This window comes from Oenanthe melanoleuca, chromosome 2 (genome assembly GCF_029582105.1).
Source record: "Oenanthe melanoleuca isolate GR-GAL-2019-014 chromosome 2, OMel1.0, whole genome shotgun sequence".
Taxonomy (NCBI): domain Eukaryota; kingdom Metazoa; phylum Chordata; class Aves; order Passeriformes; family Muscicapidae; genus Oenanthe; species Oenanthe melanoleuca.
In genome coordinates this window covers 111,345,488-111,373,267 of record NC_079335.1, presented here as the reverse complement: position 1 = coordinate 111,373,267, position 27,780 = coordinate 111,345,488, and the positions used below count along the sequence as shown (strand labels likewise).

At 40.2% G+C, this 27,780-nt stretch overlaps 1 protein-coding gene across 14 annotated transcripts in view; it reads right to left on the bottom strand.

The window, feature by feature from the left end:
- Positions 1 to 4,336: 4,336 nt before the first annotated feature.
- Positions 4,337 to 27,780, bottom strand: part of THRB (thyroid hormone receptor beta) — a 153,318-nt gene continuing 129,874 nt past the window's right edge. For 13 of the 14 annotated variants that reach the window (XM_056484672.1, XM_056484669.1, XM_056484666.1 and 10 more), the window contains 6 exons: positions 23,070 to 23,170; positions 19,286 to 19,433; positions 18,127 to 18,332; positions 15,223 to 15,369; positions 10,971 to 11,229; positions 4,337 to 9,554 (listed from right to left, as the gene is read on the bottom strand). In XM_056484672.1, coding sequence (XP_056340647.1) covers positions 9,313 to 9,554; positions 10,971 to 11,229; positions 15,223 to 15,369; positions 18,127 to 18,332; positions 19,286 to 19,433; positions 23,070 to 23,170 — 1,103 coding nt within the window. In that variant the 3' untranslated portion in view covers positions 4,337 to 9,312. The remainder of the gene's footprint in view (positions 9,555 to 10,970; positions 11,230 to 15,222; positions 15,370 to 18,126; positions 18,333 to 19,285; positions 19,434 to 23,069; positions 23,171 to 27,780) is intronic. The other variant, XM_056484677.1, reaches the window with a different exon arrangement.

The following is a 27,780-nucleotide window of genomic DNA, read 5'->3' as shown; positions in this document are numbered from 1 at the left end:
GGCAGCAGTGAGTGTGGCATGCTGGAAAGGAAAATGCCCAGGAGTCACTGGGAGCATATGGGTGACACGTAGGAACAAAGGTCAAATGGCCAGTGCAGACAAGTACTCCCTCTTCTTGAGCAACCTCTCTACCTAAAATATACTTTTTGAATAGGAAAAGAACTTCATCTGCAGCAGAGACAAATGTCAACAGCTGAGAGGTGTTCACCTGACTTTGAAGAAGTCAAGCATCTTGGCTCTGAGGAAAGCAAACATCTCCTAAGTTTTTTATGAAGCCCAGAAGAAGGGAAAAAAGTCTTACTTCCTTGATGAAATGAAAATATTAATGGGGTCAATCTCCTGGAGCTGTGGATGGATAAAAATGCAGCACCACAGGATATAAAAATGATTTTGAAACCTGTCTTATTAGTCCAGCTTCTTCTCTTGGACTAGACACCTATCTGGTCTTGACATCTCCTGGTTAAAACTCTTATAAACACCTTATTTTCCACCATAAAGAAAGGAATGGATATTGTGAGGTTTATTTTGAAGTTGAAATACTGTCATCATGCCCAGTTCAGGAAAAAACATGTGTGGTAATAATGGAGTGTAGGTGCATTTAACTGCCAAGGCCAGAGGCAAATCTGATCAGATCAGCACAGCTAGAAATGTGACAAGCTATCATTAACATCAGGTGATTGCCTGGTTTCACTACTGATTTATTGAACAGAACTTGAAATAAAAATGAAATTAAGAAGAATCCCACCCTCCCACCCCAGGTGGACTCCATGTGTCCTCCATGTGTCCTTTCTGCCTGGTTCAGAGCAGCAGCCAAGCCCTGGAGCTGCAGCACAGCTCCAGCAGCTCCAGGCTCTCAGGGCTGCTCAAGGCACATGGGGATTTCACCACAGGCATTCCCAGCCTGATGTGTTCCCTTGATTTCAGCACAGGGCAGCCTGGGAGTTGAAGCCATCCTTGGCTCCCAAAGTGATCTGCCCCAGAGGACTTCTGATTTAAGGGCAATCAGCACCTCCTTTTCAGGACAGGATTTTAGGGATATAGCCTGGAAATGGCTTGGCCCAGTTTGGATTTTTAGCCCTGTGTTGAGTGCAAAGTTGTGCATGTGCAGAATCTGCAGGGAGCTCAGTCCCCTCTCATCTCATTTCTGGATGGATCAGCTTCCTTCCTCCATAACCTCTCAGTTCCCTCTTGGGCTTTGGCAGCAGTACAAACTCCGGTGACAGGATACTTCTGAGGAGAACAAACAAGTGAATGTTGGGATTCTAGAACCAACAGATGCCTGTTTTATCACTACACAGTTCTGATGAAGAACACTCTGCTCCTGAGCTTTGCAACAGGTTTTGGAGGCCACAGACCTGTCCCTGTTGTCACCACCCTTTTCCTCCAGGCAGACCTTTGTGGCCACCACTCCATCTCTGTAGTTCCTGACCTACAGAGTCTGTTCTGGTGCCCTTCATCCCATCCATGGTGTAGCAGGGCTTCCAGGGGAGGCTCATGCCTCTGGGGTACATTCCTTCTCCATACATGCCTCTCTGGAACGCCAGATGGATGTCAGGACCCGCCTTCACAGGCCATTAGTGGGAGCTCTGGAAAGAACTCTCTGCTCTCTCTGGAAGAGAACAGTGTCTAGAACTCAGGTGATCAACACATGACAGACAAAGCAGGCACTGACTGAATGGAAAAGTGCCTAGCTCAATGCTCAGGCAGCCACAAAGATGGGCTTCACCTATAAGAGACCCCGCTGAGCCAGCGCAGAGCCTGCTCAGCTCTTCCATTCCATGGGGGAGTCTCATGGCTAGAGCCAGGATTGTGGGCACAGAGAGCAAGGAGCTCACTTTGGTAAGAGGGAGAGGTCAGCAGTTTTGGTGTGTGCCCTGGCATTCAGGAGGAAAACCAACCTTCCTTCCTTCCTTCCTTCCTTCCTTCCTTCCTTCCTTCCTTCCTTCCTTCCTTCCTTCCTTCCTTCCTTCCTTCCTTCCTTCCTTCCTTCCTTCCTTCCTTCCTTCCTTCCTTCCTTCCTTCCTTCCTTCCTTCCTCCCTTCCTTCCCTTCCTTCCCTTCCTCTCATTTCCATTTTAAAATTTACATCAGGCAGTGAATCTTGCTGCCTCTATGGTTATTCCCCTTTTTGTTCCTATCTCTGGGCAAGGAGATACCAAAGACCTTGCAGCCACATATAACACGTTTTTTTTTTTTTCCTCTTTAAATACAGATTTTGTTTGAATCTTGCAAAACTGCTTTGATTTCTTGTAACTAGAACATTTCTGTTTCAGAGAAACACTGCTTGAAGCTAGCCTCATACCCACTCAAACAGCCTCTTGAAAATTCAAATTCCAATGAAATTCGGAAAATGACTCATTCTGGGTATTGCTTTTGATTCACTGACGTCTTCCTGTACTTTTTTACACTGTATTTTCCAAGTACAACCCACTAAGAACTGTCTTGTTTTCCCTGTAGGTTCCACCCTGGTTCTGCACAGCAGGGTACAGAGCTCAGACCACTTTTCCAAGTTTGTGCCAATTTTTCAAAGCACTACAAGGTCAGGATGACCCAGGAGACATTTTATTTCTTCCTCTGGGGCCTCTGACGTAAAGATCCCACAAACCTTTCAGTATTCCTTGACCTCAGAAGTCTCAAAGCTCTCCCAAATGATATAAAGGAGATACCTCAGGTTTTTTTTCTAATTTTTCTAGGAGACTTCAGGCATATCACTCTGTGTACCAAGGCAGCTTGTGGCAGTACCTGCAGGGTCAGTGCTTCCACCAGGCATAGGCATGAGAGGAGAGGAAGATGCTCTGTGACTCTGTCTGGAAAGGAGTCCTCTCTACGTGGTAAATGGTAATATGATAAACAGAACAGAATGTATTTTGGACATGCCCTTCACTTATTTCAAAGGTGATGAGTTTGCAGACACATTTCATATGCAAGTTTTCATTTTGGAACTACTGATGCTGTGGGGAATACCACACAGCACATGTGACCATGAGTATGACACACATTTGTTTGTTGTTAGACTCCCAAATTCACAGAGAAAATCCTTCAGACGTGGCTCAGTTTTCAAGGACAGAAAACCCTCATGCACTGTCACCAAGTGGGCAAACAAATGGCACTTGTGTTCACCAACAGGCTCAGGGTGCAAGAGGCAGCCCACAACAGGTCAAGAACAAACTCCTGCCTTAGTGCCAGAGCTCCGGGGGAAGAGTTACCATCTCTTATGTCCTCACAAATTCATGTGGCTCTCAGAATCCACAGGTATCACACTACTTTTTGAAAAACAGATTTCACCACTACAAATGAAGCCTGGAAATGCTATACCCAAAGCACTGGCATCTGTGGAAGAAGAACTATTTCTTCACATCCAGTAAACAAGTTTTTACACACCAAATTAATTCCTTGCTCCAGAGCTGGTCCTGGGGGACCAAAGCAGCCCACATTGCTGCTTGCTCAGTGCAAACCCAGCAGAGGCTTTGGCAAGGCTTCCCCACACGGGTGTCTGAACTGGAGTGCTCCAAGGGATTCCATTTAAGGCACAGCAGGGATTTCACTCGGGCTTTCCCTCTGGCTCCTCACATTCAGCTCCTGCCTTTGAAGGCAGCTCCTCTTCCCACAGTGGGAATAAACCCTGGAGCTGCTGCCAGAGCACTCCCAGGGACATGAAGCCCGTTGTGCCAGACAGAGGGAGCTCAGCATCCCTCAGAAGGCTCCCAGCATCTCCTGTGGAAGGGGACCAGGAGCAGGAGCTGGCAGCCAGCCAGGAAATGCCTGTGGAAATCACCCTGAAACAGCAGCCCAAAATAGGTTTGCAGTCTGGGACAGGCCAAGAAATTAGTTTGGATCCAGGCAATAGGCCTGGCTTTTCTTCCAGGCAGGAGTGAAAGAACTGGAGGAGAAATAAGAACTGTAAAGGAAAGTAAGAATAGAGAAATTATCTGAACATGAAGATCTTCTCCAATAAGGAGGAGACAAAAAGATGGGAAACTTATTGCTTCTGTCACATCATCCCTGTTTAGACTGGGAGTGGAGAAGGAAAGAGAAAAAAATTAAAAAATGTAATTGAGTGAGACATAAATCAAGAGTCAGTTCACAGGAGTAAATTAAGGTTGGCTGCTGTGAAGAGTGAGGAAGTGAAAACCTTTGGTTGGCTGCCCAAGGGAAGGGAGGAGAGGAGATAAGATATGAGGTAGGTGATGAAAGGGATGCAGAAGCACAGAAATGTGAACAGGTTAGAGCTGATAAAACATTGTGCTCTAGGTCCTACTTTTCCCTTCCCAGTGGCTTGGAAGTGTGAGACAGAGCTGACAAAAGGGCCTGCAACAAAGAGACAAAGACACCAGGACCACTTTTCAGTTATAAGCTTTTCTTTTTTAGAATTCAAGCTTACACAGTTATCTATGCCCACTATATTCATAATTACATTTTAATATCTGCATACAAAAGCTATGTAAAAATTATTTTCTTCCCCAAATATACAAATTTTCTCTTTAGATAGTTTAAAACATTTGTGATCACAGATTTTTTAATATATTTTAGGCTGAAAAAATATTACCAATCTAGCATAACTCTTAACACTGTTTGCAAAAAAATACATCATCCAAGGTACTTTGTTTTTTTACTGTACGGTGTAATGTTTGTCTTACCCTCAGGGCATGAAACTGATATAAAAAAATAAAACAAATAAGCAAAACCCACAAACCTCATAGACGAAGTAGCAAGTCCTCCCAATCAACTTCATAAAAACAAATAAAAAACCCAAGCCACCCTCCTCTTTTAAAAAATGATGAATGACTAATTTGATGTATTTATGAGCAAACTGAAACTGTAGAGTGCTAAGGAAGTAGGAAAAGAGAAAAAGAAATTACAGTATGTCAGCTAGTTCATGCCCTGATACTATCTTTACCAACATTAAATGTGTAATTAAATAAAGTGTCTTTTAATGTTTTACATTGTGCTCAGTAATTTACATAAATTTAATCCACACCGGGGTGCTGATGTAGATTTACATTTGATTGTCTTGTGCATAAACAAGGTTAGCTTTTAAAGAAGGTAAACTGTGCAATGGACAGTCACAAACAACTTATTACCTGCACAATATTGCTTTTTGAAGGCGACATCAGTCAATGTGGATACACACAAATAATGCATACTCTTTGCGTTTGCTAACATCTATACTAAAACTTTGTGATAAGGCCAAACCTTTTTTTTTTTTGTTTTGTTTTAAATTTTAAAGCAAAAATATACCATAGTAAAAAAAAAAAAACAAAACCAAAAACGTGCTTACACCGTTTTGAGTCTTTAAGTGGAAAATAAATCTCTATCACACTAGAATAAAATTCTCTCTATAAAATTTAAATACAGATCACTTCATTACTATATCAAAAGGAAACGTCTGGCAATCATTTCCAGATGATCACAATAACAAGACACATTAAGAGGTTCTGTTGCCTCTTCCTTTGTGAAAAGATAAATGTTGAACACTTTCAATTGCTCTCACAGTGAGAGGAAAACGTTCCTTGGTTGTGGATTTTGATTCTGTCAATGAAAAAGGTTTAGCCTTAGGAATGCTGGCTACATCTCAAAACCATAAGACTGATTTTTAAAATTTATGATTCATGCAGCAAGAAGTCAATATGACACATACAGATTAGAGTTCCATAGCATAAAAATACATCACTAGCAATGACATGCTCTGCTTGTGATTAACAGCCCTCTCTTGGCAGATTTCTGATATAAATGGTCTTTCTGGACAGTTTTTTCCTCTTTCTGATACCTGCCTCTGAAGAAGCAAGCAGTCTGCTCAAGGATGATTTTGGACCTGGGAGGTTTAACTCTAACGTCTACATTTTGGCAGAATGTAAACAAAAAATCATTAGCACGCACTATATATGTTATAATAAATATCACAACTTAACTGAGAGTACACATGAAATGAGTATCTATATGCACATGTTACTCAGGGCAATACCATGAATGGTGACAATCAGGTTTGACAGGAAAAACCTTTTGTGTAAGACCCACATGTAGACCACAGAGCAAACATGAGAGCCATGTGGCACCAGCAGAACAAGACTCTGGACTGCACCGGAAAGCACAAGTTTGTTATTTCACTCAGAAGGCCAGTTACTACAAAGGGTGCTGACTGTGGCACTAGTGTCTGCCACCGAGGTGGTCAGTCCAGGGGTTCAATCTCACAATGGCTTGAGACCACTGATATTCAGAAATACATCTTTGCAGAGCTAAGGTCAGTTAGTTTTGCTCTCACAATCACATAAATCAGCAGTTGTACTGAGGAAGTAAAGGAAATGACACAAAGTAAGACTGGTAGGACATCAGAGGCCATTAGATGTCAGTACATCAAATCTGTCCAACTATGAGCTTGGCTTTAGTTTTCAGTCTGTCAATTAGTGCCAGACTCCAACTTAACCTGAAAAGCTAAAAAACATGTTGATGTATGTCCTTTCTCCTTAGAGCACTGCCAGAACTGTCTAACTCAGTTGCCCAATTGTAGGCACTTCAGTCATTCTGCAATCACCTAAGGAAGGTGGCCTGATTTTCTGAACCCTGACTAAGCACAGCTCCAAACTGCTTTGGTATTTTGGAACAAGAAGAGATATGATGATGCTTTTCCTGGGTCTCGCCTGCAGCACAGTCAAAAGCTTGAATGCCTACTCAAGCTCACATTAAGCAAACAGGTGAGGTACTTGCACTGGCTTCAGGAGGAATTCCATGCTCAGATTCATGGCAGAACAGGGCTTCAAAAGACACGCACATTTCTCTTTTCTTTGCAAGCCACTGTGGGCATAGGCACTGATGCCTAAGCTTTTCATATATTTGTCATGTATTTGTAACATTTTAGATTTCTGATACATTGCTGTAGTTTCCAGTACTTTTCCTACCCCTTTTCCCCTACATTTTAGACCAATAAGATGACCTTCTAAGACATACTATGCTACATTCCTGAAATATTTTTTAGTTCTGCCTCTTTAACCAAGGACATATTATTTCCTTTTACCATGTATCCTAGACATAATAAATATTGGGCTAGAAACTCAGGAGGGGTTCCAAATGGGCAGAACCAAAAGGGGAGATTACTTAACTAAGTGCTCTTCTAATTGGACACTATTGTTAAATATCCTAATTTGTTAAACTTAGAAAATTGTAGAAGTCCTGTATCACGTGTGCATTTTGCCACATTGCACCTGTCCACAAGACAGTGCTCTACAAGGAATTTAGATAAAGATATTGTTTAGACACACACTTTAACATGGAGCAATCAGAGCCAGCAAAAGAGGTTCTACACGAAATATTTAAGAATTAATCTCCAATTGTGTGTTTTCACTGACACCTGCAAAAAACTCCTAAACAACCAAATGTGCTTCATGTTCTGATAAAAAAACCCCTTAGTGCTCATAGCTCATCAGAGGTGCATATGGTATCAAACAACACAGAGAACAAGACTCCACATCCCTAAGAACATGCTGATAGCACTCCAAATGCTTTATCAATGATGTAGGGAAAGGAGGGTAGAAAGAATTTAACTCCTGACACACATATATCATGTTCCATCTGTAAGTTTTCCTGAGTATCCTGTTTTCTTGAGGGGATAAGCACATAACATATGGGTTCAGATATGGGCCATGAACTTTCAAAGTCAATACATCCACTCTAACACAACTTGCTGGACAAATGGGTCAATAAATAGCAGAGAAAGAAACTAGTACAAATCAATGCACAACATGAAAGAATGTGAGAACAACATGAAAGAAGGTGTGAGGCAGTGCACAAAACATGAACAGAGTCTCTGGTTCCCAGGAAGAACAGAAAGATGTTTTAGATGTGTCACACAAATTCAGAGGATGGTTTAATATCAAGTTTATAAAACCCAGGGACAACATCCCTGAATGGAGATGGTGACAGAGAGGAACCTCTACCTACAATGTCCTCACCACTGGCCTCTGAACATTCCAGGACTGTGAGTACTGGCTTGCAGACTTCGGCAGCAGGACATCTTGTCATTGCCCAGTTTGGTTCCTGCTAGTGCAGTTAGTGGAAATAAATTAACAGAATCAAGAGAGAATTTAGCTTAAGGAAACACATACAGACACACCTGTAGGGAGGGAGAACTCAGGTGATCCACACGTGTGCACACACACACATAGGACAGAGTCAGAGAGAAGATAAAAATATGGATTTATGTTTAAGACATCTGCTGAAGATTTGCAATTATATATATAAAATTATATATATATGTGCATATAAACTTTATATATATATATATATATATCAAACGAAGAATTACTGCCGAGCAACACTATTTGTATTACTGGGATAAAGCTCTACAGTCTTGAGTGTTGTTAATAACACAGTTGGTTTCTGTTCCATCTGAAGGTCACCCCGTATGTTTCATTCTGCTTGTCCTCATTCTATGAGCCATCATGTCCCTGAATAACTCTGAGACACTGCCTGCTATCCTGACAGAGAGCCTTCTCCCTCAGAGTGATGGATTTTCCACACACCTCAGAAAAAACAGACCCCTCCACTATCAGGAAAAGCATCTCAGAGGATCAAATTTCCCTCCTCACTCCAACAAACCTTCCAGTGAAGTTACCTGGAGTCTAAATTTAGTAACTGAAGATCTTAATATCTTATACACATGGAAAAAAAATACTCAATCCCTTCTAACACTCTGCATTATTTTAAGTAGTTGATTTATGGGGCACAGTTAAACTGCATCTGCTGGAAAAAACCTCAGAGAACGATGGGATCATGATGGTGATGATGATGAAGATCCTAGATCACAGTGGTAATTGTTACAATAGAAACAATCACAAAGACCAGAAATTTCATATTATGAATTGGTCAGTTGTACCCTGCAAAAGGAGATAATACAAGACAGAATTGTCAGGATCAAATTAGCAATAGCTGTTTTAACTTGAAGGCCAATTTGTTTTTCTGCCACTTTAATCTCTCTCTCCTGTTTTCCAGGCAGTGATGGGTGTGAGCTGGTGACCACGCAAATGCTGGTGAATGAAATTGGTCTGTTCATATTTTCACTGTTAAGCTGTCAAAGCATTCACATCAAAGGACTGAAGAACAAATTGCAATAGTCACAAGTACCCGCATTAAAGGGATGTTTTCATCCATGTGTATATAACTGCCCCCCAGCAACCCCAAAAGAAAACCCAAACAAAACCCCAGCCCCATCTCAAGAAACAGAAGACCACGAAAGAAGAACAAACAGGTGAGAAGAGCTGGGCAACGGGATGAAATGACAGCCAGTAGTGCGACAGGGGTGTGGAGAGCCACCTCAGTGTCTCTAATCCTCAAACACTTCCAGGAACAAAGGAGGGAACAGTTCTGTGGGGCACTCCACCTTCATGTGCAGGAAGCGGCTGGCATGGCAGGCTCCGATCATTCGCAGGTCTGTCACTTTCATCAGCAGTTTTGGCCAAAAGTGTGCAACATGGTGTTTTCTGTAATTAATGTAGTGTTCAAATGCCAGGAGGAAACCCTCTTGACACTTTTCTATCCTCTCCACACAAACAAGGCCTGGGCGATCTGTAGATACAAAGCATCAGAATTATCATTCTTATTTATTTGCTTTAATAAATGCCTGATCATAAATCATGAAAAATAGGATGATTCTGATGCTAGGAAAGAAAGGAGAGGGACTGGGGACATTTGTGGCTCTGCCACAAACTTCTTTCACTCTGGCCAACTCACTTGTTAGTACTATCACTGTTAAAAGAAGAAGATAATCCTTACTTTCTTCATCCTTTGCCAACTTTGTTCACTTAGAGTGAGCTGTTTGGGAAATATTTCCTTACAGTGACTAGAGCATCAGATCCCTGATTTCAGCTAAGACTTCTATCTACATTTTTCTGTAAAACAACTAACAGACAAAAAAATTCCTTGTCAGATACCTAAATTACAGTTCCTTTCTATCTGTTTTTCTACAATCTGACCAATGGTTTATCATTTGATCCTAGGTGAGCTGTTATAGAGCATCAAGGAACAACAAAGGCCAAAAATCTGGCTGTCTCAACTGGCACCCAGACAGGGACTGGGAAAGCCCCTTTGACAAGTCACTTCTCAGGAGAGACTTCTGGGAAAGGAGATCCTTTTTTAATTGCCTTCTAAAAGTCCTGCTCCTGTATCACTGTGTAGGGACCCAAAAAGAAATCAAAACATTTTGATGGGGAAGATGAAGTGCTATGTTGTGATTAATGTGGAAACCTTTTTATCTCAGATGCAGTTCATGCTTGTAAATCACTGATTGTATATTGTTATTCAGTGCCCAATCTTCAAAGCCATCTTAAAATAAAATCGTGCCAAATCTGCCACTGCCCAAGAATGGAATTTCCTCTTTGGGCTGGCACAATCACTGGAAGCATATTTGAAAACATACTCAAATTTAGAAGGCTAGAAACTCTTTGGAAAACATAGGAAGTTGTCTGTACTGCTTTTGTATCATAACCAGTTGCAAACAGTCCAAGTGCAGGGAAGCAGCACAGCAGTGGTGCTGTTAATTAGGAAAACAATAGGGCAAGTCAAACTAAACATATGAGACTGGTGGAAATGCGTATGAACGCCCAATGCATGACATTACTCAAGGGAAGAGGGAACTTACCATAAGGACCAGTGCTGCTAAATTATCAATTTTTCACTTAAGGCAAACTAGCTCAGAATCAGAACTGATTTCTTCTTGATGATCATCCCTGGCTCAATCCTAAGTTCCAAACTGAGCAAGGTGTGTTACCAAAACCACTTTTATGTCCATCTCTCTGAACACCCTGAATTTTTTTCCTAGTGATCACCAAAATAATTCACTGGGGTTTCGAGGGAAAATTTCTCCCACATTACTCTAGTCAGCACTGTAAGTTCTAGCCTATCTTATTTCTTTTACAAAGGGGCTTGTGACAAAGACCAAAGATTTTCAAAATTGTTTGGATCCCAATATATTTCTGTTCTCACCTGATGACATGAGCAGAACAGCCTGAAGAAGGGCAACCTCGGTGTCATCCAGGTTAAATGAAGAAAGAGACATGCCCAGGTCAAAAATGGCATCAGACACTACGCCAAGACCCCCATTTTTCAGCTGGCCCCTTGTCACTGCCATCTCCCCATTCAGCGTTAAAGTCTCACTCTCGGGGTCATAGCGAACTGCTGCTCGGAGGGACATGATCTCCATACAGCAGCCTTTCAGAAGGATGATCTGGTCTTCACATGGCAGCTGCAGAAATTATAAATGACAAAGAAAAATTCCTGTTTGTCAAACTGAGTAGCTTTTGCAACTACAATAAGTCCACAAGTACAAAGGTGCAGTTCACTCTGCACAAACCCCCAGGATCTGTGTTCCTGCCCTTCAGGAACTGCCTGCAGGTTAACATCCCCTGGTTAGCATCCTCACACACTCTCAAAAAATCTAGCAATAACACAGGAGTTGGCTCCCTCAGCTTACAACTTATCACAGCAGAATAAACTATAACTGGTGCAGGTGCAGACCTCAGCCATCCCAGTTAAATTCACTACCAGCCATACTTACTTCTTACCCAACCAGAGGAAAAGAAAAACATTTGGGAGGGTCTGTAAGAGTGGACTGTATTTTAAATAAAAGGAATTAAATAAATGTTTATATCTAGAGGATATACCTCAATCAGTGGAGAAGTAATTCTCACTGCCCATTTTTAACAACAGAAAATTTATTCATCTATACTTAATCTAGTAAGGCTGTTTTCCCTGAGCTCCCTACATTATTACTGGACAGAAAGTCTTGCTGGTGCATAAGCTGTGATCTTCAGAGCACGTGTCTTTTCCATGCCATTAACAAAGGCAAGCTGTCCAAATTGTTAGATGTAGGTTCTGTATTTACAGAGTATTACCAGGATGCTGACACATGAGCAGAACATGTTCTGTAAAGCATGTCTTTATGTTTTCATAGGTTATTCAACAATAACAAAACCCACAAGACAATTTTGAGGCTGTTCACGTACACGAATAGCAAGGGTCCCACATATGAAAGAGCAACACACTTCTACTTGGCTTGAAAGGATCCAAAAAGCCATTTCTTTTTGATTTATATAAAATCATTGTATTTACCTGTTTTTCAATTCAAAATGAAACCCCCATGAAAGATAGGTTTACATGGCAACGTCTACTTCCAAAGCAAGAGAACTGATTTGGTGTGAAATGATGCAGAGCTACCTAATGCAAGTGGAAAGCAGTTCCCTGTTAGAGAGGAGGTTTAAGCACAAAGCTAGCCATGGTCAGGAAAATGAGTTGAGTCATGCAGTTACTTTTCCAGCAATGCCAGCTTCAGGCGTGAAGTGTTTAATACACAAGAAAATTGACTCATCCTGTTCAGGGCAAATCAGTTTCCCTACAGATGACCCTCAGCTCAGCAGCAGTGGGGGGAAGACTGCACAGGCACAGCAGCAGTCTTGCTACCCAATGACAATTCCACTGTTTGGCAGCAGAGACTGAAGAGAGGAAAGAAGCAGAGTTAAAAAAATTAAAACGAGAATAGATATGTGAGAGGAACCATGAAGAGATACTGGAATAAGCAATGGCAGTGAAAAAAAAAGACACGAAAGAGAAGAAGAGACAAGGGACAAGAAAAGAGAAACGAAAAAAACACCAAGCCTCTAAACAGAAGGAAGAATAGTGGAAAAGAAACAGACAACAGCAGAGAAGACATTTTGTGATACTTCAGATATTTTATTAGTGAGCCATGAAACTAATGAGGATTTCTCTTTCTACTTGATCCTTCTTAAAACTTCTTTATGATAGTGGTGGTCTGACTATACCTATCCTTCACCTGCTTTCCTAATTCTCAAGAATATATGGGGTACCTGTTTCACAGATGCCTCAGGTCTTATCTGCCAGTAGCAGGAGTTACCACAGACGGGAGGCTTGAACATCAGTTTTACTCCTAACGGTGCAGATTTTAATGCTATCTACACTCATTACTTGAGTGGTGCTAACAGAGCATCTTTCAGTTCAGGATCAACAAATGTGACTGAAACTCTGCTGTGGGTTGTCCTTTCCTCTCCTTGTAGGGAGAGAGGAACCTGAGGTGCTCACTTCTGCAGGGCAGATGTGCAATGCAGTACCATGAAACTGAGCTGAGCAACCTCAAAGAGTATTTACACAGCTTCACCCACTGTGGAACCACTGATGCCTTGACATTTAAAACTCACACCAAACTTATGACATTTTCCTCAATCTTCATTTCTTAAGCAGAAAGCAGGACAGGAACAACAGAAGGAATGCTGAGAAGCAAAAGAAGCTTTCCTTATACTTTGATTACTATGGGATTGGATACTTTTTTTCAGGCAGGGGCCAGTGGAGGCACACAAACTAAGCTGGGCACTCACAGTGCTTTGCTGGCTTTTACATATGTCCAAAGACATGAAAAAGAAGGAAAAGTAGCCATGAAAATGTAAGTGGCCATGGATGTTCCCTGTCATGTTTCTCTTTCATAGAGATTTACTACGTTCTCAGACAGCTTCTGGAATTACCAACTGAGTTAATATTTAAATGCTCTGCAGGTCCTATGGAAAAATGGAGTGTTTTTTCTCGTAAAAATCTACAGCCCATGCAGCGCTGCTTCTAAGAAAAGTATATGGCTTAAAAATCAGAATGTAAACAAAGTTACCAGGAGGGTTCCCCTTCAACAATGAGCAAACATTTGTAATTTTCTTCATGCTACAGCAAGTGCTATACGTCAACATGGAGGACAGCTGTCCTACTCCTTTGTGTTCATGAGGAGCTGTCCCTTACCCTGCCATCAGATCTTGCTGTATATGGGCAGGTGTCAGGTTTACACAGTGGCTCAGCTGTAAACAAAGCCTGTCCAGCTGAGCCACATAACATACAGAGGTCATGCTCAATGATGCCTTGACTTCTTCATCCATGCTTCCTGCTGAGCTCTGACACAAGTGGGCCCATGGAAGCCAGGAGGGGTAGGAGATGTCAGATGAGCACTGAAGTCTGTGTGACTGGCAGAGCTTTCTAAATTAAAAAGACTACCTTGGTATGTCACTGCAATTTCCCACCAACAAATGCCAGATCAGAGGAGACAGATTCCTTCAGATGCTAAATGCTGCAGGGGCCTCGTGATCTATGGACGTATTCCTCATATTTTAAAGTCTTCATGCTTGGCTACTATTTCATGCTTCCTTGACTGATGGCGCCAATGCAGAGACTGGCCAGGGTGAGATATTTACACTATGACAACTATTGATATTTACCTCTTCTTGTTCTGTACTTGCCAGAGGACATATATAGCTCTCCCTGACTGACTTTTCTTTAAAAGCTGCTAGCCACAATACAGTAAAATCTAATGGCTGCCTTACCCTTCCTTCCTGGCAGGGTGTTGACCTCAAAGGGTGCAATGGAAGGTGCTCCTGCCGATGGCAGGGGGATTGGAAACGGATGATCTTTAAGGTCCCTTCCAACACGAACCATTCTATGATTCTATGCAAACTATTCAGATTATTAAGACAGATATATTATTTCAGGCTGCAGTTCTGATACCATTTATTAAATTTGAGAAAAAGAAAATATAATCAGCCATTGCATCCGGTCCTTCAATAAAAATGATACTTTTGTACAAATAAGATCAGCGTAAGGCCTCTGTGTTCCTAATGTGCAACCAAGCCTTTGAGTCCATTACCTGTATATTTTACATGTGAGTATATACCTGGAACGACAATCCATTACTTTCACAAACTCTTTCATGCACAACCTCCCCATTCAGTAAAACCAAGCCTAGGGAACCCAATAAGGCAAGTGCCACTCCTAGACCGGGGTGCTTTCCTGAATTTGAATAATTTTTTACTGCATAGACCCAACTCTACAATACTGTACCTGCCAAGGAACCAGAAGATACAAAGGGAACCATGTGCTGGAAGGTTTTATCAAACATATTCACGGTGCTTCTAGACAGTCTATTTTTGTTCTTTGCTTTGTTCAAGGCCATATCTAAAGACATATCTGAGTTCCTAATGAACCACAATGACTTCCAGATTAACAAACTCAGGATTTTAGCAATCACAGGAAAAAGAAAATTCACAGAAATCCAGCTTATTCTAGTCACATAGATTTTGAGTGTCTTTAATTTTTTAGTTTTAGACACATTGAATTTTTAAGTTCCATGCCAGAATATTTTGAGTAGTTTATAACAACAGGCATATAAATGAGGAAAGCAAGAAAGTCTTCTTACCTCACAAAACATAGGCAACTTTTTGGCAAAATCCACCACTCTTGTAATCGCTGGTGTGATAATTTTTGTAAACTGGCTGAAGGCTTCTAAATCCACTTTCCCACCTTCTGGGGCATTAACTATTGGTGCCTGCCCAATATCTTCTGGCTAAGGATATAAACAAAGATATTTAACGGAGTGGTCTGTCTTAGAGCAACTATTTTATACTCCAAAAAGTCCTGCTTTGTGATGGAAGATATGCTAAAATAAAAAGCAACACTATTTGCTTTATAAGTAAAGTCCATTTACATTACAAAATGCGAATTTATTTGTAAGGCATTTGTGAAAGAGGTGACTGCACAGAGAAATGGTGGCTGGTATGCTTCTACCCATTCTTTGTGGACAGCTGGACTGCTGTGTGCAGTTTCTTCCTTGTGTCTGTATCTATGTATTTCATGGGTGCAGCACATGCAGCTTTTGCTTTAAAACACAGGCACGTTTTTCCTAACAGGAGCTGAAAACTCTCAAGTTTCTCTAAAAGCAAAGACAGTTGAGGAGACATGTTACCCCTTAGACAATGCTGCAAGATTTGCAGGATTAGGTTCTTTCACCTATTCAAAGTTTGGAAAGTCCCCCCAGAACAGATTGCCAGGTATCACAGGGCCATTCCAGACAATTGCCAAGGCCAGCCTCCAAAAGGCTAAAACAACTTATCTGCAAAGCTAAAACAACTTATGAGCAAGCACAGAGTGCCCTTGGGATAAAGAATTTTAACTCATCTGGGGAAAATCTTGGTTGAAAATCGCCTGTTGCATGATTTCAGCTCAAGGCTTCTCCAAATGAGAAACAAACCATATTTTGAGGATTTCAATAGGGATATACAATGAAATAGTTTCAAGCAGAATCTGTAATGAGTGTTTTTTTATTCCAACTGCACTTGAACTTGGTTTTTATGCAGCTGGTCAATGTGACCATGTATTTTAAAAACAACCACATCAAAGCTGTTTTGTTTGTTAAGTGTGGCTTTGCAATTACAAAACACTTACCAAAAACCATGCAGAGATTTCATTCTGTTCACATTAAGGTCAAAAACTAGATAAAATCCAGAAGTAGACCTTTAAGACCAATGGTCCCCATGACATTTATATAAGACACTTTAAAAGGGAGGTGCTGAAAGTGCTGTCTGTAACAAAAGCTTGTGTTCAACAACTTTTTAAAAGAAACACATCATAAAAGATCGTTCTACAGCTCTGTAACCAATCTGAATCCAAATCTATCTTTTTACAAGAAAAAACTCAGCAATGTGTTAATAAAGCAAGCACCAATTATAAAGGAACAATGAAAACGACTGGGCTCAATTATCTGATGGTTTCTACTAAAAAATTCAAATAAACTCATTTCTAGGCTCTCTCCCTCCCTGAATCCTGGGTAACTAAATCACATTGTCTGTGTGCTCACGATAAACAACCTTCATCAATTCCAAGCAAGAAGACCAAATGCTAAACCCATGCAAACCATTGTTATGGAGAAAGAGCCCAGCATTTTCTTGGGAAAGGCAAAGCAAGTCAGGAGAGCCAGCAAAACCTAACACACAGGAGGGGAGTCCTTTCCACCTATCTGAAGAGCAGAAGAGGTGAGCACCTCAATGAAGTCCCTGATGTCAAAGAACTAGCCTCAGCCACGTAAGGACAGATCCATAGCTCCTGGGGCAGACTGTCAGCCCCTCCTGCTCTTGCACAGTTCATTCCCACCCCCAACCTCGAGTTTTATCCCAAACCAGCTGATACTTGAAGAACAGCATTCCTGTCTAAGCAACCAAAAGTACTACTGCAGCTGCTTCTTGATCTGCTCACACATTGCTCTGCAACACCCCTGGAAAGGGCTCTCTTGCTTCTTGCCAGTGACGACTGGCTGTGGTTTCCTGACTGTAGAGTACTATGAACACAAGCCATTCATATAGAAATTTAGATGGTGTCACTGGAATTAAAAAAACCCCAACATTGTAAAAGAGATCAGCTGCTTTGAATACATAATTTCTCTTAGCAATTCAACAGTGAGCTGAAATTCCCATGATGAATTATGCAGGAGGAGCCTAGGCTTGCAAAAAGATGAGTGTGCTCTGTCTGATTTGGTATACACTGACTGTTAAAGACCCCTGTGCATTTCTGAAACGCAGTCTCTAATCCCTCTATTGTGCTGTACAAGCATTCTGCACTTATTTCCCTTAAAAACTGATTTAAAAAAAGAACCAAATAATTCTTTTTAAGGTTGAGCATCAAAAATCACCATTTATTTTTTGACCCTTAGTTATAGTATGAAAACCTAAGTTTTTTGTAGGCTACAATCCCAATGGTATAATGTATGCATCATTCTGTTCTCAATGAAATTAATTTTCTTTGCCTGATTTATTTTCATTAATGTATCCACCATTAACCAAAAGAGGCAAAACCCCTGAGTTATTAACAAAAATTACCAGCTTTCATCTAGAACACTATATTGTTTTAACACTTTCAATATATTTTATGATAGTCCCTAATAAAGACAACTACCCTTAGACAGAATATATTTTTAAAATGCAATATGCTTTACAGACTGCTTCTGTTCTCAATCAGAAATGAAACAATTTTTCTACTTTTTCTTACCATAGCAGAATAAAAGTGTGCACACTTGAGTGTACAGCTGAGTGTTACAGTTGAGTAAGCCTTAACATAATAACACATTGTTTATCTTTCGAAATACATGGTCTGATCAAACACTGAGGTTCAGGCACAAAAAATGAAGTAATAACTATGCAAAATCATCCTTTTTTCACAAACATCAGTACACTGGCAAAATAATCTCTTTGGGGTTGCAAGCTAGGAAGGCACTGCAGAAGAAAGAACAGAACCTGGCTCTAAGTGAAGTGTACAAGGCTGCAGCCCTTACCAGAAATTTCCTTTTCTGCTTCCAGTGGCTTCCTTGTGCATTGGTGGCCACATGTGCTTCAGTAACAATTTTGATGAGTTCCCATTCCTCATCTGTTGGCTCTGGTTTGTGCCCAATAGTTTTCTGCAGCTCTTCCCGACGTCTCTTCTCTCGATTTTCTTCTATCAGCTTCCTCTTTGCCAACCTCTTGCTGTCATCCAACACCACTAGCAGGGGAAATAAACATACAAAAATGGCAGGAAGCTCTTATGACTGTCAGAACTTTGGTCTTTTCTGTGCCTGAGGTACCAGTTGGTTACAAACACATTAACTAATCAATAAGGAAATACCTCAGCAAGACCCACAGTTGAGACAGTTCTCTTATTTCTCCCTTCAAACATCATTTTCTCAGAAGAAAATGTCTCCTTTATTCTATTTCATTATCTCCTTTATTCTATTTCTCTCTAGACGGGGGCACTGCTGTGCATTACATTAACAACAAAAATACTAACTTAGACTAATTTTCTGTTGTTTACTGTGCCTCTTTTCCTGTTAGTTCTTCTGCAAAGGATTACACTGACAACAACCATGAAGGCACAAGGGGATTTATATGACTTCTGGGGGTTTACGTGACTTCCTCCCATTTACGGTAATTGAAGTTATTGGTGTAAATCCCTGTGCAACGGCAGGAAAAGAAGACCCCTAAGGGTTAATCTTACAGCCATATTTTCTAGTTCTTTAGAATGAGAGTCGAAATCTTTGCAGCAGATAACTTCTTCAGGGCTAAAAATAAAACAAACAACTGCAGGATGACTCATACAATGACATTCAATTTCACATCCTCCAGAATTTTCTAAACAAGATGTTTTTATCTCAAGCAAAGTGTCCATCCAGATGCATCTCTCCCTCCTCTCCTCCAAAGAGTGAACATTCCTATTGTTACTCAGCTTGGTAAGGCCAGGAGAAGTTGCAGCCTGATGAAGGATAAACAAAAAATTACAGGCCTGTGAAAGTGGCTTAATGCAATGAGTGCAATTCCCTGGTATTATTAAAACCAGAAAAGGGCTGTCAGTTCTACTTTACTTTACTTTAACTAGCTTTATCAATCAACATACTTTAAGCAAACACAGACACTGAAAAAAATAAAATAAAATAAAGAAAACCAGGAAAATATACTTACAATCTGTTGCCATGCCAACAAAGATACATTTTTTGAAGCGACATTCCTGGCACTGATTTCTTGTTACTTTGTCTATCACACATTTTCCTTCATATTTACAGGAATAGGTTGGATGGAGGTTCTTCTGAATGGTTCTTCTAAAAAAACCCTAGGAGCAAGAATTAAATACATTGGAAAGCATTAGCACTGAGCAATTTTTAAAATTTGGGATCTGCTTGGTTTGTTAGGCATGTACCTAAGTATGTAAGATAACACACTTCATTCCCTGAAATTCTCAAAGCTCAAAGTTTTATAGTGTACAGCATTTCTTTTGATTTTCCTCAACAATTAAAAACATATATACATCTTAGATTTGTAAAGGTGCAAGTCATGCTGTCTTGAGGCACAAATACTGTGTACATATCTCCTTGTAGTCTTATGTTTTACTATGTTAATTTTTTTTAATGAAGTATTTTATTTTGAGCCCCTTTTCATACTCTGTAATAATTTTGAAGGATATTAAAAGGCATACACATAGCTTTAATTAAAAAGCAGCTTCTGCAAAAAGTAAGAATGATGGTGTGTTTGTGCTATTCAAAGATTGAGGACAAACAGGTCCACTCCTTTCTTTCCATAAAAGCCAACCAACCAACCAATGAACCAACCAAATCTGGGCAAGTCAAAGATTTTGCAAACACAGTCTACACAGTCTTTGAGTTTAGTTCTATACACAAAGGATCCCTAATTTATAAATTATTTGTATTTCTGAAAAGAAGATTTAATTTGTATTTACCACAGAATTTCAAAAACCCATCACCACCACAGATCTATCTATCTATCTATCTATCTATCTATCTATCTATCTATCTATCTATCTATCTATCTGTCTGTCTATCTATCTACCTACCTACCTACCTATCTACCTATCTTATCAGAACACAGATATACCTGGCAAATTTAAACATATCCTAAGACCATATGAACTAATGTAATCCTACTGAATTTTCTTATTTAAACACCCCATAAAACCTTGCTGTAGGTAATGAAATCAGATAAAATTTATTTCTCATCATTATGGACATAATCCTGGAACTAATTTCAACATGACTTTTCTCACTGACTTTTGCAAAGGCAAGATAAACTTCCCAGGACTACAAGATATGAACACGATAGGCTGTAAAGCAGGAAATTTAGACTTCACTTTAATTTTGAGTTTCACCATTATTTGAGACAGTTTACATTCAGCAGTGCAGCTTGGGATCACCTTGACACTGACACCCTGGTCCTGCTTGACTGAGGCTGCTCAGAATGGCTTTGGTTTCAGTCAAAACAATGGCAAAAATTCTAGTGAGATTTTACCTTATGAATAATCTCTTCAGCTGGGATTTTGTCTAATGAATAGTCTCTTCACTTCAGTAGGTGAAAGGTCTGTTTTTACATCATGTTAACTAACACCCAGTAAAATCTTAGAGCAGTGCACAATTTCTTTTAACATAGAAAGTTGAATTAACATGTACAGATAAGTCTGTATTTCAGCTTGTACTCCTAACTCCTGTGAAGACAACAAAGAGACTTGTCCTCATTAGAGTTTTATCTTACGAGGTTCAGCTTGAGCTAAGAATACAACTCTCTCTTAATTATGTTAAGACCTGAAATATTAATTAAACTGAGTGGCATAAAGCTTGTGTGTGAGCCTTTGCAAGACTGGGACCAGTTGCGCTGAGATAAAATGCAGGAAATCACAGGCAAGATATCCTTATGTGGGGTTTGGAGTAAGTCTCAAACTCTCATCTACTGAACAGCCAGTTTTGGTTCTGCTCTCAACCCTCTGATGAATTCCTAGAGACAGGATCTGCTCCTCCCCTTCCTGAAGACCTAAGATGGCTGTGGACAACCAGGGTCACAGGATTATCAAGAGTTACAGCAAGAAATGGAAAAATAATGAATCTCAGTGAGTGAGCTTCTGTTTTCCAAACCTTTCATGGGATTTAATGTAGCTGTAGCTTTATGATGGCAAGGGTCTCCATCACCTCTGCTGGGACAGCCCATTTCACCTTCTCATTTCTTTGCATTTCTCAGAACAATTTTGTAAAAACCATTCTTTGTTCATCTCTAGATACATGTTATAGAAACTACTCTCTATATCTGTCTAAACACTTCACCACAGAAGTGTTACTCTCATCAATAAAAGAAAGCACATTGTATTGTAGGCAGTAACTCTTCCTAGACTCTTTTACTATGCACCTATATAGCAGTAGATGCAATGGGTAAAGTCTGGAAAAACTTTTCAGTGATGTCAGAACTCAATGTTCTTTGAATTTCTCATAATTTACTCTTTAGAAATCATGTAAGAAGATGCGTTGTTCATGAAAGCACTTGCCAAAGCAAATCTTTGGCTGTCAGCCCTGATTATGCTTGTTACAAAACTAAAGTGACTTTGAGTGGAAGCAATTAGTAAACATCAAATTAATTGAAAATTGATTATATACATTGTACATTGATAAAACATATAACTTTGTTGATATATCATACAACTCCAAGAAATTAATTACTTTTTGCAAATTGTCATCTCAGATCCTTGTGCACATAAGCATTACTTCAAATTGTACATCAGACAGAAGAACTGTATGTGAAGATAAAAGCACATTTGTGTGCTATGTCTCAGTGCTGTTATCATCCTGTATTCAGGATGCAAATGTGTAAGAATCACTTGTGCAGTTCTACAGTTCTTTTTAGATGTAAGTACTTTTTTCACACATTATATGTAAGTATATGTATGAAAACATTATGATTATTACCATGAATCTACTATACACAGGGTATTTAGGTCTCTGTGCATTTCATAAATGTAACTCAGGGCAATGATGTACAACCAAAGGAACTACTTCAACACAAGAGTTACTGCAATGAGGAGCTCTAAAGCCAACCCAAACACAAAAATCTCAGATCCAAATGTTCCAGACTTTGTGGATGAACAGAATGAGACTTCTGTGGCTTAGTCTCATGACACTAGTCCAAGACATGTGTGGTCCCATTTGTTTAGAAAAACAGTATTTTTTTTATTTTCTGCAGGAAAGAATAGCTTTCTTACAGAATCTCAAGCTATTCAGGCAAATTCATGGCAGTGAAATCATGTAAGATGTGCCTGATTCTGTTACTCAATTTTTTTATTTTCTTGCTCAAAGCAATCTCTTTTTAAATTTAATTTTGTGTGTTGTCCTGGAGATGGATTTTAGGGCTGAAAGCACATTTCAATATGCTTAGGTTAAAGAAGTCAAAGCGTTTTTGAAACTATTTTAATTGGGTGTCAATTCTTCCCAAACTGATGGATATTACCATAGTATGAGCATGTGGAAAGGATTTTGATTTTTGCTTCTTCACAGAGATGGTGAGAGGCACTGGAACACAGCTAATCGCAACAGACACTCCATGGCCATAAGCGGAACCTCAGCTATTGCATAAACAGCTTCAGTGGAGTAGCTGGGAACATGTGATGTACTCTGGCTGAGAACATGGCTAAAGAAACATTAAAAAATGGAAATTCAAAAGCTAACTGTTAAACAGCAGCAACAACAATCTAAATTTCTTGTTTTCTTTTCAGAAGCAAACATGGCAAAAATCAACTATACTCCTTATGCATATGAAGAGCAGCAGCATGGCCAGATACGGCTTATCATCAGTACGGGATGTTCTTATTAGCTTCTAATCTGTCTTTATTTGATTTGACAGCACAGTTCAGGAAGTCTGTATAATGGAGGAGCTAGAGAGCTATTTCTGATTCCCACTTTCCCACCGTGCCATTTACCTTGCAACCTTCGCAAGTGATGCAGCGATAATGGTATCCGGTGGCTTTGTCCCCGCATACTACACATAGCTCATCCTTGTCTAAGTAACTGGGTATATACCCTGCAAAGAAAAAGAGGATGTGGCATGTAAACTCCATACAAAATAATATGATACATTTGATATAAAAATATTGTATTAAAATCCACCACAGATCTTGTTTACCAGTGCCATACTTATGAACTCCCTGAATTTCCTGAATAAAAGTTTGTACTATGCTATAGACTTAATCAAACAGTCTGGAAGTTTTTCTATTCTTCAAACTGATTAAGTGTCTAGTGGTCAAGAGGGAAAAGTTGGAACAGGATTTCTCTTTCCCAACTGAAATACTACATCAGAAAATATTCATTACTTCAAAAGATTTGATGTGAAAATAGCAGTGAAGGCATACAATATATTTCTGTTCTATATATCAATATACTTGTACACTGCAGATGAGACTCCAGGTTTCAGTGTGTCTGGGGGACTTGGTAACAAGAAATATTTACTGAGAGATGGTTTGTTTTAAAGCAGAGAGGTACTAGCAACATATAGCCCAAGCTATATTGATCATGTATGACCTGGACATGTTCCACAGGAATATGTAACATATCCTGAATTTAAAGCAAAATACATGGACATTCAAACATATGCGTGTGTGTGTGCATGTATGTGCTAGAATGAAATTTTCTCTTCTGAGGTGGTTTACCAGATCCAGCCAGTGAAAATATTCCTGTTGTGAAAAAAATTGGCAATGCTTAGTTCTTTTCCCACAATGACATTTGTTTTGAAAACACAAACATATTTTCAATTTGAGCAAAACAACCAAAACAATTCTGATGGCAAGCAAAAAGTAATTGTAACCACAGGCAACTTTTAAACAGGGTAAAACACAAACCTTTCAAAATCAATGTTTTCATGACTCATAACTGATGGAGTTAGGGTTCGTAACTTTACCTTCTGAAAAATCTCACTGTAAAGATGTAACACAGACATCTCAGATTCCCTTTGAGGGGAGAGAGGAAAGTGCACCTACATGTATAACTGTGTAAGATTAGTGGAGTGTAGTAAACATTTCACAGAATCCCATGACGGCTGATGTTGGAAGTCACTTCTGGAGGTTAACTGCTCCGACCTCCCAGCTCAACACAGGGCCACCTACAGCCAGCTGTCCAGGCCCATGCCCAGACAGCTTTTGAGTATCTCCAAGGATGGAAACTCCACAACTTTTCTGGGCAATCTGTGCAAGTGCTCTGCTCTGTCACCTTCATAGTGAAAAGAAAATACTATTTTATTATTCTCAGAAGGAATTCCCTGTACTTCTATTTGTGCTCATTGCCTCTTGTTCTGTCACCGGGAACTGAGAGGAGTCTGGCCCTGTCTTCTGCAGTTTGGGGGATCAGGTATTTACACACATTGATATGCCCCCTTGAGCCTTTCTCTGCTCCAAGCTGAAGAGTCCCAGCTTTCTCAGTTAGTCCTCATAGAAGAGATTCTCCAGTTCATCATCTCTGTTGTCCTTTGCTGGGCTTACTTCAGGACATCTGTGTCTTTCTTCTACTGGGGAGCCCAGAACTGGACCCAACACTGCAGATGTGTTTCACTGGAGCTGAAAAAAGGGAAGGATCACATCCCTCAAGATGCTGGTGATAATTTTCCTACAGCAGAGCAGATGCCATTTACCCCCCTTGCTTCAAGGATACACTGCTGGCCTATATGCAACTAGCTGACCATCAGGAACCCCCAAGTACTTAAAAGCAGCTTTCTGCCAGTAGGGCCTGCACTACTGTGTTTATTATTCCTCCACCTGTGCATAACTTGGTGCTTTCCCTTTGATGAACTTCAAGAGATTCCTCTCATCCCATTTTTCTAGCCTATCTAGGTTGCTCTGAATGGCAAGCACACCCATCTGGTGTTCCAGCCACTCCTCTTAGTTTTGCATCAACTTCCAGCTGTCTGAGTGGAATTTCTGAGTGCAATGAAGGAGAGACCTTTGGATGCAGCTGCCTATAACACTATCCCTTACCACTGGCTTGCTGAATCCATCTGTAGCACCACACATAAGGCCAGACATGAAGCCTGCTGTCTTTATGCAGCCTTCACAGCAGTATGGGTTGGTACAGCTTGGGAACTTGGGACACCAGTCACTTGGAGGGCAATCAGCAGCAAGACTCAGGGCAGCAGAAGGCTGCAAGAGGGGTGGCCATCATCTTCCTGCAACTAACATGCCAGAGGGTCAGCTCAGTAACAGACAATTTAAATTCAAGTGCCTTCCTAAAGCTATGCTTCCAAAGGTTCTACAGAAAGGAAAGCCCAAATTAGACAAAACACTTAAAGTTAACTGAGCTTAAAATGCTTAAACTTTATGGAGGCTGGTGAATACATCTGGATAAAGTAAAGAAGGCAAGAAGAATTTGTATGGCCTAATTTGAGTATAATTATGAGAACCTCAAATTATAGAGGAGCACATATCCCTCTTCTCTAAAACAAGGAAGCAGTAGCACTTGAAAGCCATTCCTGTATACAGGCATCTTGGTCTGCCAATATTCCTACTGACATCTGAAAGGGGAGTGGGAGAACGAGCTGAGATCTTGATATTGTATCAAGCCTGTCTACAAGTCAGCAAAAGACCAGATTTATATTCAGGCTACATTTCTCCATGAAGAACAAGTTATGCTTGGATAGACTGGTGGCCATGTGACATTGAGGGATGAGAGACAGCAGGGTCTCAACTCTAATTACATCACAGACTCCTAATAGACACTGTGCCAGTGGGGGATTAGCGGAGGCTATTATCTCCATCCTGCCCCCACTCTGCTCACACCTGCCTCTGCACATGCACAACATACACAACGTAGAGCTGACAAAGTGGGCAGAAGATGCTGCAAAGGGATGCTGAATTTTCCCCTAAATTTATAATGAAGATCAATGGCTTCTTATTGCTGGTTACTGCTATTCATGGAAAACAGCATAAACTACATCCTCAAAAATTCAGTATCCCTGGTTAGCTTCCTCCAGAATTGCTTCTGAATTAAATGCCTCGATATTTCAGCAATTATACAAGTTGGTTAGTGCTGCTCATCTAATAGCAACTTGTTCTGCTGGAGGAGAAGGAGACCACTTGTCCAAACCTCTTCCTTAAATATATATAGTAGGTCATACATGTGACCACTGCTGTCCATCTCCTTCCTGGAGTTTTGTGACTTTATCCAATATAAAATAACAGTTTCCAATTTGGCAGAAAATCTCCTAGGGGCACTCCTAGTCAGAAATTAAAAATGGTGTCCTCACATGTAACCACTATGCCAGTTTTCTTGCATTAGAAGCATTAAGGACCACTTACTTAAGCTACCTAAGCATTATGTTCAGTACTTCTGCAGACTGAATCCATGTCACAATGAAAGTACACACCTAGAACTCTCCTAGTGATTCAACAGGAAACACATACAGAAAAATTTTATTCCAAGAAATCAATGGCAACAGAAGTGTGCAATACACATCTTTTCTTTCTATTACAGTTTTCTATATTTTTAACACTTCTTCCAACAGCTAATGGGGTAAGAAACAGCTAAAGTGGGAAGACTGGACTTTCAGTACTATTTTTAAAAGATACAATTCAGATAGAAATCACTGATAAAGGAGTGAGTGGATTTACATTCAGTTCTTATAACCACTAATGTCCATTCTAAGTAATTTCTAAGTTGCAAATATCCTGTATGACCTCTTTATAAATTCAATACAATTGCATTTGAAAGACGTGCAGATAAACAGACTAGTACATTTTTAATTCTTCTCATAGTTATTAGAAACAGCATTCCCAGAAATTCAACATTGTTTTCCTAAACATGGTACCAGCATGGAAGAAATGAATAGTGCAGTGGAGATTCTTGGGCAAGCCATGGAGGGCAGCAGAGCTGTCTGTTAGATGTTTTGAGGAAGGGGAAGGGCAACAGACTTGTCTCACTCTTTGCACCACTATTAGTACCTTGTCTCTCACATCAACAAGTTTTTTTTTAAATTTGTTTCATGTATGTGTAATAACACTAAAGCAAAGATAAAAATGCCTATGTGGAAAAGCAGACACTGGCTGGATAGAGTAACACTGGTGCTCTCTTACTAAAGAAGAATGTCTGATAAATCTCATGGGAACATCAGGTAGGTTCCGATTTCAGGTGGTTCTAATTTATCTTTTATTTCTTTTGCTCAAAACCTTTTAAAGTAAATAGCTAAGAGGAACTGTTCAAGAGCAAGACCAACCTCACTGAATTGTAGAAAAACAACCAATATTGTTCCTTGTTGTTTCAAGTCTCTGTCTGCTGTATTCAGCATCCTCATGGACTGTCATTTGTTGCATCCCGTATGATCCTCCAAGTTAATTATCTGTCAAGTATGATCTGACATTGTTTATCCCAATGCCCAACTTGGATCTTTGTTTTGAGTGGAGAACAATAGTGAGTGACCTCGATCTGCCATGTCTGGTGTTTCCCCTGTAGCCTAAAATAACACCTATGGTCCCCAGACTCCCACCTGCCAGCCTGCCTAATCTTACTGTCTTGGCAAGGCTCAGCACACAGCAGGACCAGTTGCCCCTCTCTAGAAGAATATGCCATATAATCCACTATAGCCAATCTTGAGAGCAATTTAAATCACAACTGTAGCTTTGTAGAGGCATGTCATGAAACAATTCCCTTCAA